General features: G+C 31.1%; 1 protein-coding gene across 1 annotated transcript; it reads right to left on the bottom strand.

Annotated features, from left to right (window-relative positions):
• Positions 1-796: 796 nt before the first annotated feature.
• On the bottom strand, positions 797-12,256 carry LOC143048617 (uncharacterized). Its single transcript, XM_076222403.1, has 8 exons — positions 11,077-12,256; positions 10,035-10,082; positions 8,674-8,789; positions 7,737-8,066; positions 7,107-7,211; positions 6,804-6,839; positions 2,705-2,845; positions 797-2,099 (listed from the first exon to the last, which is right to left on the bottom strand). The coding sequence occupies exons 1-8, from the start codon at positions 11,552-11,554 to the stop codon at positions 1,929-1,931; spliced, it is 1,425 nt and encodes a 474-aa protein (XP_076078518.1). The 5' UTR covers positions 11,555-12,256; the 3' UTR covers positions 797-1,928.
• Positions 12,257-13,747: the final 1,491 nt, after the last annotated feature.

Raw genomic sequence — 13,747 nt, 5'->3', positions numbered from 1 at the left:
CAAATCTGACAACCCGTTGATGGATTGCTGCCCCCAAATTAGTAATTTGAAGGAAATTTTGCAGAGTTTGGTTATCTTAAATATTATTATAGATAGAGATAACTGTAAACAGCAATAATGTTCTGCAAAGTAAGATCTACAAATAAGTCAATATGACCAAAATTTTAAGTTGACCCCTTAAAGAGTTATTGCCCTTTATAGTCAATGTTTAACAATTTTCATAAATTTTTGTATTTTTTGTTAATTTTTAAAAAATATTTTCAACTGTAAATACTGGGCCATGTTTATTATAGATAGAGATAATTGTAGCACCAAGAATGTTCAGTAAAGAAAGATCGACAAACACATCCCCATCATCAAAAACACAATTTTGTCATTTTATATGTGTCCGTTGTTTAATATGCACATAGACCGTCCAAGGTGAGCGACACAGGCTCTTGAGAGTCTCTAGGTCATTAATACAGGTAGATAACTTTATCATGTTTATACTGAAAAATAATTTTGCTTGGAGGGAGAATTTTTAAAAAGTTCTGTCTTCAAAAGAGTTGACATGTTACTATGTACATTAACCATTATGTTACTTGATGTTCTAGCAATACACACAGAACGGAGACTAGTTAATCTTTGTGAATTATTTTTCATAGGATAGGAGTAATTGAATATGTGTATATAATCAATAATTAAAAAATAGTTTTATTTACATTAAAAAGGAAAAGTTCTTATGTCTTAAAAATGCATTTCATGGCGAGGTACAGAAAATATACTGTAAACAGTAGACTATAGATATATGTGAACTAGGTACAAGAGAACTCTAAATCTTAAATACTACAAACCACCTCTGTTCTATGGAAGATAATGATATAACTGGACTAGAAATACACACAACCTGTAATTAACTGCCTTTACAGCGCTTTCGCGCTTTGATTTAAAAGAAGCTCTAGATCTCAAATATCGTAACATGACTGCAAAACATCATATTCACAAACCACTTAAATAAACTATGTTACTTTCCAGTTACTCCTTAATTGTGTAATGTTGTTCAGTTCATTAAGTAAAATATTGCCATTCAATCGTAATTATATTATAACAAATCGATATTGACCATCGGTAATGACCATAAGTATAAAATGTGTTTATTATAGTTTTGACAAGTAAGTAAAATTAACTAGATGAAACTTATAATTTTTATTTAGCTTATCTTTTCATAATAATATAATAATAAAATTAATATGATAGCGTCTTTTTGATGAACGGTCATACAATATGAAGAGTTTAGAAGTATTAATAGTAAACTGTAACAGAGTGTTAACTACCCCGACCATACGCGTACGGTCGGACCATATGAGTATATACCCATATGGTCATGACCATATGCGTATGGTCCAAATACTCATATGGTCCGGAACATAACCATACATGTCAAGACAATTACACACGCAACATCTCTTGAATTACATATAAAAAGACATATATTGAATTACACAGATCAATGTAAAATTGTATACACTGTTCTTGAATTCAAAAGTAAATGTTTGATAGTTTATAACATAACTTAGCAGAAATGGAGACACACATGTGTTACATCCATATGTTATCCATCTCTTGAATACAACGTATAAATATAACATTGATGGACAGTTGGATCTAATCTGAATGAAGTTTAGTCACAAAGACAATTCAAAACTTTTGCAAAAAGTTTGATTTTTGACTTCACCCTTTTTACTCTTTCAGAAAATATTGTCATATATAACAAAAAGCAATTAAAAATATCTTCTATTAAAAGTAAAGTACAGGTATATATTTATATGTTGAAAAGTTAAACTGCTATGAAATAACTAAAAGATACTCTGTCTTTCATTGCATATCTCTATTAAGCATGATAATAACCATGTCTGGTGAGATTGAGAGTGTACAATAAGACACAATTATTATACATTAATTACATTGTCCAAACTTGTGTTGATTGATTCTGCAAACTGACAAAGACACTTTGCTTGTGGCGCATGTCTAATAGAATTGATAGGCAGGTCTAGTCTTTCATTCATATATTCCATTAAATATGCCGAGGTTAAATTCAACAAATGTTCAGTTATACTTTCCTATAAAACATTAAAATACAAACATATATATGTGCTTCTTTTTTTGGAGTAAATTCCAATTACAATGAATATTCATTACAAAAACAACAACATATAAGTTTTCTCCTGAACTGAAATTCATACTTTGCTTTTTTAAGCTATCTAATGATTGTCATTGGTAATGTTTTTATTTTCAAATATTGTTGCTTCAAGCATCACTGAATAGACAATAATTATCGAAATGTGCACTTGATACAGTAAAGTTTGTACCTTTAGTGTTATTATTACCACTAGGTCGACAACTTTGTGAATTGTTATTCCCGGAAGTTATTACCAGCACAGTATCCAGTATGTCGGCACTGGTATGACGAAAATACGCATATTGCTTTAATTTAAAAAAAAAATCTTCTGAGAAAAGAAATACCCGAAATGATCGATGTCTAAGTAATGAAAGCAACAAGAAATGCATTCAAGATTAAAGACTTTTTTTAAAGAATATAGGTTCTATTGGTTTACATACTGTTTTATGGAATGTTTGCAGTTGTACATAAGAGTAATATTTAGCGTAGTCCATGACAAGAAATGTAAAGTTTGCCTGCCTTTACTGTATAAAGCATAACTAGTACCTGAAGATCATCATCCATTGGTATCTCTGTTGTATCATTCAACAAGTGAACATTGTCCCCATCATTCATGATAAATTCCATCTCATCGCCATTCTGACGCTGTCGTATTCTTTTGTTGTGTTTTTCTAAAGCTATATGATTCTGTAAGATAACATTTAATAGGGATTTCTATCAATCAATTTCATAGCAGTTTAACTTTTCAAAATCACAATAATAACGAGTTTTCAATCATGCTAAATTCAAGTATATGTTTGTTTAATAGGTTGTTGTCAGGGATAAACAAAAATATCCCATCTATGAACTGAAGATTCATATCGTCGTTTTGTATGGGTTTTTTGCCATGGCGTATGTGCTTGTTAGTCCCTTTAATATCTTCAGCCCCCTTTAGTGTTTATTTCTATCATATATCATGATATTGTTTGCCAATTTGTGTATTTATTCGACCGTTGTAGTCTTTAGTTTGTAGATATTTCTGTTTCTTGCATAAATATGTGTGTTCGGTGGACTGAAACATCGATAAATAAGTATTTGATCGTTTTGAACAAATCAGAGGCACATCAAAGGGGTATATACATTAACAATAATAATAATAGTGTAAAAGAAATAATGTATAACACTGTTCTAACTCTTGGAAGAGCGATGAACAATTTCAGTAGGTACAAAAAGGGGGAGAAATACAAATTGACAATAAAAAATTCATTCGTTTAATGCAAACAAAACGCACCACGAAAAAAGACGGAAATATAAGAGCAACAGTAGTAACCACTGTTCGAAACTCATAGATCGATTGAGAAGAAAAAAAATCCGTGTTCCAAACTAAAACTGAGGGAAACTCATAAAATATAAGAGGAGAACAACGACACAACGGAAACACAACATAAAAATGTAACACACACAGAAACGAACTATATGGTACAGGACATTTTAAGAGAAAAAAAATGTTGGGTTTAACCTGGTTTTGTGGCATGCCAAACCTTCCGCTTTTTTGCAATGCTAGATATAACATTAAAATGACAACTTTACATGACAGATATAGGAAGATGTGGTGTGCGTGCCAATGAGACAACTCTCCATCCAAATAACATTTTAAAAAAAAGTAAACCATTATAGGTCAATGTACGGCCTTCAACACGGTACAGACAAACAACCAATAACCGAAAAATATAAGGGCATACACTACTAGCACGGGGACACATACTACAATAGAAATAAATCGAAAAACGTATAGGACAGAGAAACACACGAATAATAGCTAACAAACGGTACAAGGTTTAAAATTTAATTCGCCAGACGTGCGTTTCGTCCACACAAGACTAATCAGTGACGGTCAGATGAAAAAAAGTTCGAAAGCCAAAATAAGTACAAAGTTGAATTGACGAGTACTGAGGACCACAAGTTTCAAAAAGTTGTGCCCAATACGGCTAGAATTTTCTGCCTGGGATAAGAACATCCTTATTATTTAGAATAATTCATACTTTTGCAAACAGTAAATTTTATAAAATGACTATATAATAGATATACATGAGAAAACCGAAGTGTAACTTACTACAGAATAAATACGGAAATATTACGTAAAACAACCTAATACAGCACATAAAAGTACACAGTCGAGTTAGCCAAAGCCTCAACGCACACATTGACGTCACATTTAAATTACCCCCCCCCCCCCCCCCAAAAAAAAAACACACACAAAGTGACGTCACATTTGAATTTCTAAAAAATATTTCCCAAAAATAAGATAGAATTAGTATTGATTCCAAAATTAGATTGGCAAAACTGATGTTTTTGCCATGGCGTATGTGCTTGTTAGTCCCTTTAATATCTTCAGCCCCCTTTAGTGTTTATTTCTATCATATATCATGATATTGTTTGCCAATTTGTGTATTTATTCGACCGTTGTAGTCTTTAGTTTGTAGATATTTCTGTTTCTTGCATAAATATGTGTGTTCGGTGGACTGAAACATCGATAAATAAGTATTTGATCGTTTTGAACAAATCAGAGGCACATCAAAGGGGTATATACATTAACAATAATAATAATAGTGCAAACAGTAAATTTTATAAAATGACTATATAATAGATATACATGAGAAAACCGAAGTGTAACTTACTACAGAATAAATACGGAAATATTACGTAAAACAACCTAATACAGCACATAAAAGTACACAGTCGAGTTAGCCAAAGCCTCAACGCACACATTGACGTCACATTTAAATTACCCCCCCCCCCCCCAAAAAAAAAAAAACACACACAAAGTGACGTCACATTTGAATTTCTAAAAAATATTTCCCAAAAATAAGATAGAATTAGTATTGATTCCAAAATTAGATTGGCAAAACTGATGTTTTTGCCAAAATTAGATTGGCAAAACTGATGTTACATTCATTTATAACAATGAAAATTACAATATCAAATTGTGGTAGTAACTAGATAATTAATTGTATTATCTAGCTATGTCGGTGTTTTTTTCTAAATCAAACTGTAAACCAAATATATCGTATAGATTTCGTTGAAACAAACTAAAATCTAATAAATGATGGGTGTTTTTATCTATCTTCACCATAACACACGAATATAACGAATATAACAAAAAAGACAAACGATTTTAAAACCGTAAAAAAATCTAAAAAGTTTCAATATTAAAGTAACACAAATTCCATGAAACAAGAATAAACTCACGGTTTGTTACAATCATTTCGAATTTTTCAATTCTTATTAAGATAAAAAAAAAAAATATATATATATATATAACAAGAGCTGTCAAAATGACAGTAAACCGGATTCTTTAACATTTATTTGTGTTCTGGCATTTATTAATATCACAAGGACCAAAACTCCTAATAGGTAAAGTTTATGATCTTCAATATCAAACTTGACTTCCAAAATCGTCATTATTGAACTTGACCTTCATTTTGTTGTCAGTAACAACTTATTAAAATTTTAAAAGGTTTGGTTGAACGGTTCATGAGTAAATGCACGGACACGACATTTTTTAAACTTTCAAGAACCGTAACTCCTGAACGGTAAAAGTCAAATTCGTCATTATTGAACTTGACCTTCATTTTGTTGTCAGTAACAACATATTAAAAGGAGTAGGTCCGGTAAGAACGCTTTTTGGCCCCAAAATATAACAGTTTTACAAAATTGTTAAAATGTAGTTAAGTATTGGACAGTTGAATGCTTCTGCTACATAAATATGGGCTGTTTTTGACAATACAATGCAGATATATCGGATTGTAGCACCATTAAGTCATTCAAAATTACTGAAATCTTCAAAATCATATCATTTTGGTTAAATTTTACACGGTTTCCGTGTAAAACGAAAGTGGCCGCATTCGTGTTCATCCAAAATATTGAACTGTAAGTTGTATTTGATGATAATACATAACATATATAAAGGTTGTGGATGAACACGGATGCGGCCACTTTCATTTTTAACAAAAACCATCTGAAATGTGACGATTTTTTGCATATTTGAGAGATTTTTCATATTTAGGCTTGAATCGGAGCGTTTTAAATGACTAAATCAGTTAAAATCGTTTACAAAAACTAATTGAATCAAGTGAATTAGACACTGAAGTGTTTAAAAAGTGGTCAAAATCTTTCGTCAGATGAAACTGAAATTTGAGGCCAAAATGAGTCCTTACCGGACCTACTCCTTTAAATAGGTTTTGTTGAACGGTTCATGAGTAAATGCACGGACAACATTTGGTGGACGCCCGCCCGGCGCCCGACCGCCGTACATCCCCAAATCAATAACCGACCATTTTTGTCACAAAAATCCGGTTAAAAATAGATGAATGGAAATGATGGCTTTCATATACTCCGAAATTCTTTATCATAACAGATATAATGTATCTATATGTTTTCCCATATCATAGGTTTGAGATTATGTTGCTTATTTGTCGTTCATACCATAATTGACACCATTGGGATGGTGATTGATGAAAAACATATTTTAACAAAGATTTAATACATGTCGAGTTTAAAAAACCCCATTGTAAATCTTTTTCAAGATTTTTACACCGGTAAACAACAGCGGTTGCTTTAAATTATAGTATATTGCATCACCATCAAACTTTGTTAAAACACTTACTACACACTGAGTCACATCATAATAAAGAAAACATATCTAAGTTTGATAAGGAAGATGATAATTATTTGTACGACGTTACATTTGAAACACAATATTAGTTTTTCGATGTAATTAGAGGTGAAATTTGATGACCGATCGCGATTATGAAATCATTGTACAGTAAAAAAAATATTATATCTTTGACCAAATCAGGCTAACGCTATCTTTACATTGGAAAAGATTCTTAAGTCAGTAAATTCTGTTGTTTAAATAAGTGTTGATTTTTATTATTTCAGAATAATTTTTTACTATAAAAAAGGATACGGTAAAGTTTGCCAGACATCGTTGTCTTTTATAGGCAACTAAAACTTTGGATGGCAGAAGTCTTTTGTTCAGTTCACGGAGATCACGATGAGTCTGACGTTTACCCTGTGCATAGACAAATGTAATACATTAAATCGTGATTATCATAATATATGATACTGTCAATAGCCAGATACAAAGTATGTGTTATACACTTTTATAGAATATTCGTGAAAATAGGAAAAACATATGTGAAATATGGGAAAGAAAGAATGGGAAATGAATGCATCACCCCAATCGCCCTGTGTGATAGGAAAACACTGTCATAAAATCGTATCGCATTCTTCGGCAAACCTTCCTCAACAAATTCGTATCACAATAACATCAAATACTAGTAAACCAATAACAAAATTAAAAAAAAAAAATGTGAAATTTAAATACACAATTGGTTCGACATTCCTATACCACGCCACCAAGTTATATTATCTTATAAGCGCTATTTATAATCGTTTATTAAATTAATGTTTAGTTAATCCTTTCATGTATAACGCATTCATCTCACCAAGGTCTATGTCATTTGAAATCTTAAACTGCACTGTTTATACAAATTTATACATTAAATAATTGATTTCATCGTTGTAATTTCTTTACCTTATATTCTGAGTAACAAGACACACCAGACCACAGTATGGTAAACAACCCAATGGATTGACAAACTCCAGCCATTATAAATAAAACAAGTGGATTTTTCGCTGTGGTGTAAAGTTCTTTTCCCTGTGCGTGTTCTTTATCGAGCTCTTCAACTAGTGCTTGTTGACGAACAGAGAAGATTATAAACACAATTCCGAAGCCATTCATTGTCAAAAAAAGCACAATCCATAAAAATGTTGATGGACACCATAGATTCCGACAGTGCCGACCTTTGACAAGATAACTCGTTGATAGTTTTTGTATTGTGTCATGGTAAAGCTGCTGGCTAATCTGTAGTTGATTTATACAATTTCGGAGTGTCAAAAAATAGCATAAACTTTAAAACAATATGTTATAAATTATTTAAGTGCAAACATTCTAGATCCGAAGCAAGCGATACCACAAGGAATACAATGCTCTTAAACTTCGTAATTAAATATTATTTTAAGAATTCGACTTTCACTGATTATTCATCAGATTGGTCTGTCGCGTGTTGTATAAACGAAATGTTGGTCTGGCGTAACAAATTTACTATCTGGTATCTTTGCTGAGGTTTTTTTTCCATATAAGAGTTGCACAAGGCTAATTTTGGAAAGGAAAAGCAAGCGGACAATCTCTTGGCTGAAAAAAACTTCTTATGAATATGTAAGCGGCACAATGCTAAAACAACATTAAATCAACAGATGCGTTTAGCTGTCAAAACATTAACTTCATCCCAAGTTTTGGGATGTGTTTGGTGGTGATTGGTCTATATGTTGTGTCTTGTGTACTTTTGTTTATTTGTTTGTTTGTGTGTTTGTCTTTTTCTTTTTCTATGTGAGTTTAAACGTCCAACTGGTATCTTTCACTCCTATAATCGAAAAATTACAACAGATCTTCTTAATTTCAAATACATTACGTTTACAGGATCTTTGCTCAAGGAGGGAGGCACGTATTTTGATTGGAAGACCGGTCCGCTGCAGCTAAATTGACTTTCCATCTTATGGAGTATCTCAAGATTACGGTGTCGATTTACTGAAAATATTTCAAATGTATTCATCTTTAATAAGATTTACAGTTTCCCCAATTTAATTACTTTGTACTTACTATGAGAGGAAAATTTAAATGCAAAGCTTGACACATTTTAATGCTTTATATATATATATATATATATATATATATATATATATATATATATATATATATATATATATAAAGTCTATAAAAACGACCAACCAGCAAATTTACTATGTACCGGATCGTCTAGAATAGGCGATACTATGCAGATAAGGAAAAAAATATATCAGTCTAAAGATTTGCACAACGGTACTGATATAAGATGTTATAATACGAAAATGTTGTTATTAAATCGTGCTGACAAATATTTCGGCTCAACAAATGGCCTTCTTCAAGTGTCACAAGTTTTAACAATACTATATATATATATATATATATATATATATATATATATATATATATATATATATATATATATATATATATATATATATATATTATATGCATTAACTTTGTTTTGACTGTGTAAACAAATTTTATTTTCAAAATGTAAAATTGAGAAAGGAAATGGGGAATGTGTCAAAGTTTATTTTCAAAATAGCATATTTATTGGCTCGGGCCATTCACCATTTAATAATTATAGATATGGTTAATTGAAGTTTCAAATAAGGAGCCTGTTATTCAGTGAAATCCTCAAATATCAATGTCTAGCGTTCATGATATAATAAAGAGTTTTACCACAAAAACTGATATACTAAACGTCTATGGTTTAAAAGACAGTTTCGGTGTGACAGTGTAATAGGTACTTGTAAGTATTGATGAGTTGATTGTTTATGTCCTGTGGCAATACATGTTCAGGACTATAAATGGTACTTCAGAGCTCCTATTACTGCGTGTAAAAAGGTTAACAGATTGTAATTGATATATTAAGATACAGCATATATAATGGCGTTACTTTTTCAAATAATCACCCATACTTTATACAGGAAAATCGTCTCTGCTATATATCTACTTTGCAGAAGTCGGTATACAAGCCTATACAAAATTATTATTTGTTGCCGCAAATTCAACGAAAATTGGTATCCAACGAAACCTCGGGAATTCACATAACTCCTCTCAATTCTTTCCCCCCTCCATGATTCTCCCTTACATTAAAATGCAAATTTTATTTGGAAATGTCACGCAAAATTTTGGTGATGTCCTTTACTGTTTAAGTCAGTCGAAACCGTTCGTATGTTTCTGTACATCCTATGAATACATTACCTGCATCCTTTACTCTGGTTAAGTCAATGTCATGAGAATACTGTATTTCTGAAAGAATTGCAAATGAAAAAGTTATGTTTTAATTGATCTTTACCTTTTCTCTTTTATTTCCTTTTTTTATTTTATGCAATGAAATCATAACAAATATTTGATATAAATTAATGAAAAGAGGTGTTTAGTCGTCTCGTAAAAACACTCAAAATTTAATCAGATTAACGCCTGCACTGATAATAGACATCATATCAATTTGTATACATCTATCACAGAACTTCACGCGTTTTTCTGTTATGATGGAACTTCCCATATGATGACTTGAGGGATTGAAGTTAAAAAGCAGTGCTAAAACCTAAGAAACGATAGTAGAGGTAATAATGGTGGGTTCAACAGCTTTAAAATCTTATGAACTACACCGAGTTAATTTTAAATTTAAATTGAAGTGTCAATTGTTTCATCAGCATGTTTTTCGTTATATTGTGCAGAATATTTACCTAGGGAAAAAATGTTGAATATGCATTTGCACATCATGCTTCTCTTTTCAACATTATTGTTAAAACAGTTATATGTTTTATAGTGATTAAGATAATATTACCATGTGGACTGATGTACCATAATGTTTGACGCTTTTACCTGTTATGGCTGTTTTTATTTTGCTCGCACGTTGTTGTCAACATAATGAAATTCAATTCGGTTGTCATACAAGGAGAGATGTAGCTAACTATCGAACCAGGTTTTCTTGCCATTTTTCTACATAAAGAAATGCTTGTACCAAGTCAGGCATATGACAGTTATTTTTCGTTTGTTAGATGTATTTGGGCAGTTGATTTTGCTATTTTATGAAGACTTTCTGTTTTGAAATTCCCTCACTGTTTGGTATATTTGTAATTTTACTTTTTCATATAAATGGCTATGTAGTATTCAAAATGTTATTCATCAATACTAATTCCTAGGTAGGAACCAGGTGAACACTCATCAAGTAACAATGCAAACATGATTAAAATAACGCACAAAGATTAATGTTTACACTTTTATTATCAAAATTTACCTTCTGCCTCCATAGCTGAAACAAGTCTTGGAAGCCACACGTTCATATACCCTGTGGCGTTCACATAAGTGAATGGTCTAAGATAGCCTGGTATCTCACATTCCTCCTTTAAGACTGGAATGATGACATTTTCTTTCATTTCAGCTAGCAACTTTAATATGGCGAATTCTACTTCATAATGGCACCAGTAACTCTTATTGTGCTCCTCCGTTAAAACAAACATTGTTTTTACAGAGTTTGTCATAGCATATTCTATGTTTTCCGCTATTTTCTTTCCTGGTATAAAATCAGTTGAATGTTCAAAGCACTTGAAATTGTAATCATTTTGTAAGTGTTGTATTACTGTTTCGACCCAGGATCTGTCACTTTCACTGTATGATATAAACACGTGATACTTCTTCCCATCAGGAAGTGGTCTAGTTTGTTGTGAATTGTCGTCGTTTTCATGTGTTAATTCTCTATTTAAAGGTGAAGCCATCTGTTTTAATGGTACTGAAAACAAAATAATCAAAGCAGCACACAATACAATTTAATGTCATATTTATTATATGCATCTTTGTAAATATCTACGATTTTGACATTTTCTAAATGATAAATTTTGTGTGAAAGTTCTGCAATCGATACAAAGCACATGCACTTAAATTTTGGTTGACATTCTCTTATATTCAAATTTGACCTTTGACGATTTTGGATTTTCTATGCCCTTTCAGTGTGCCTGTAGATGGCTACTTAACTATTTGATTGCAGGTAGATAAGCATTTTTATAATTCAATACCAGTCATCTATAAATGAGGTTAATATGTTTACTATTTTATAGATCACACGAATACGAATTTGTTTCGTTGTAGACTTTAACGTCTATTACGACTAGTACCCAAATAAATTAATAAAGTAAGAGATGCATTGCCGTAACTGACATTATAAAAAAAACCATGGAGGGTTTGGGTTACATATTCATATTTATTATAACGAGGGTTTGTAAGATATAGTTCCGTGTGTAATGTTTACAGCACCATACAAGTCAAAATCAATTCCTACCCCTTTTACTGTTGACAAAAGAACAGTTTATAGTTCGGTCAAAAGCGAAAGCAGATTTTATATGCTCATAGTTTTTGATAAAAGATTAAAATGGTTACCTTGATGGTATTATCACACTTAAATTCTTTTTGATATAAATATTGCAATACCATGCAAATGGTGCGTAGCTAAATACAATATATATAAAATAAAGTAAACCACTGAATTTAAAATACTCACATCGCTTGTATAGATCCTAAATAAATTCATGCACTATGATAATAAAGGTATAAGGCTATTGATTTATACGTACAAATCAAACACTGACTGTAGAATACAATGCAGAACTGCACAAAGGCGAAAATTGCATTTTAGTTTTAAAATCAAATCAAATCAAATCATATTAAATGTCTTTGTTCGTAATAATTTAAGGCCCATAAAGAGCGTATAAATCAATACAAATCACAAAATTTCACATGCAATCTCGCATTATTATACTAAAAGTATGAATAGTACCAGATATAATCTACTATACATACTGATTGTTAATTATTAATATGATTAAGATCTAATATGTTAGCATGATTAACAAAAATATATACAGGATATGAGGGAGCAGTACTTAGGGAACTGCATTTGTTAAAACTTACTAGTATATTGCGTCTCTGTTTTCTGTTTCATCTGGAAATTGTTTTTAAGTAAATACTAAAAACTAGAAAATCTATCTGGATCATGACAGATGAAGATTTTGATTTTAATACTAAGTTTATGTTTCTTAAATTTGGAAAGTATTGAAATAATTTTGTAAGAGTTTTTATCTTGGTGAGCTACAGTAACAGAGAGGACACTCCTAAACTAAATGAACATGTACCTTTGTAGTTCAATTCCTATCAGAGAGCAAAATCACAAAAATACTGAAACCCATGAAAATTCAAAACAGAAAGTTCCTTACAAAATGGCAAAATGAAACACTCAAACATACCAAACGAATACAAATTAGCTGTCATTTTCCTATACTAATACATGCATTTCCTTATGTAGAATTTAGTGGATCAAACCTGGTTGTAGCGCTTCATCTCTCCCCGAATTACATTATACTGATAACAATTTGTGAGCAAGGTAGCGTGTTATTAAGAGAGTAAAAACAAGTGCATCATGCGACACAAAACCTCCTCATGCAAAAAGAACAATTCATTGTTACAAAATAAAAGTAGATTTAATATGGTCACTACATGTATCTCGAGGTTGACAATGGTGTATGTAATATGTTTGTTATAGTTTAACGTTATCAATATTTACTAAATGAATTTTATAGTGTAAGAAAACATCCAGTTATGTCTTTTAAAACAAAATTCGAATGATACATAATGATTATAACAAAGTTAATAATTAGGTGGATATCAAACATATTAAACATGTATCCTTCAAATAAATAAAGATGTATTGGTATAGATTTTTACAATAACTTCATTTTTACTTGACAATGCAGAACTGAATCAAGGCGGAAATTGCAGTAAAGAATTAAAATGCGCGTATTGGACCTTTAAAGTGTTAAAAACATGTTACTTGTATGCTATTGAATGAAAGGGTATGTGACATCTTCAAATGGAAACATTCTGCTGTGCTTATCCATCAAAATTGATCAACTGATTTG

The sequence above is a fragment of the Mytilus galloprovincialis genome, chromosome 10 (genome assembly GCF_965363235.1).
Source record: "Mytilus galloprovincialis chromosome 10, xbMytGall1.hap1.1, whole genome shotgun sequence".
Classification (NCBI taxonomy): Eukaryota; Metazoa; Mollusca; class Bivalvia; order Mytilida; family Mytilidae; genus Mytilus; species Mytilus galloprovincialis.
The sequence above is the reverse complement of the archived record's forward strand: the minus strand, read 5'-3'. Positions and strand labels throughout refer to the sequence as shown.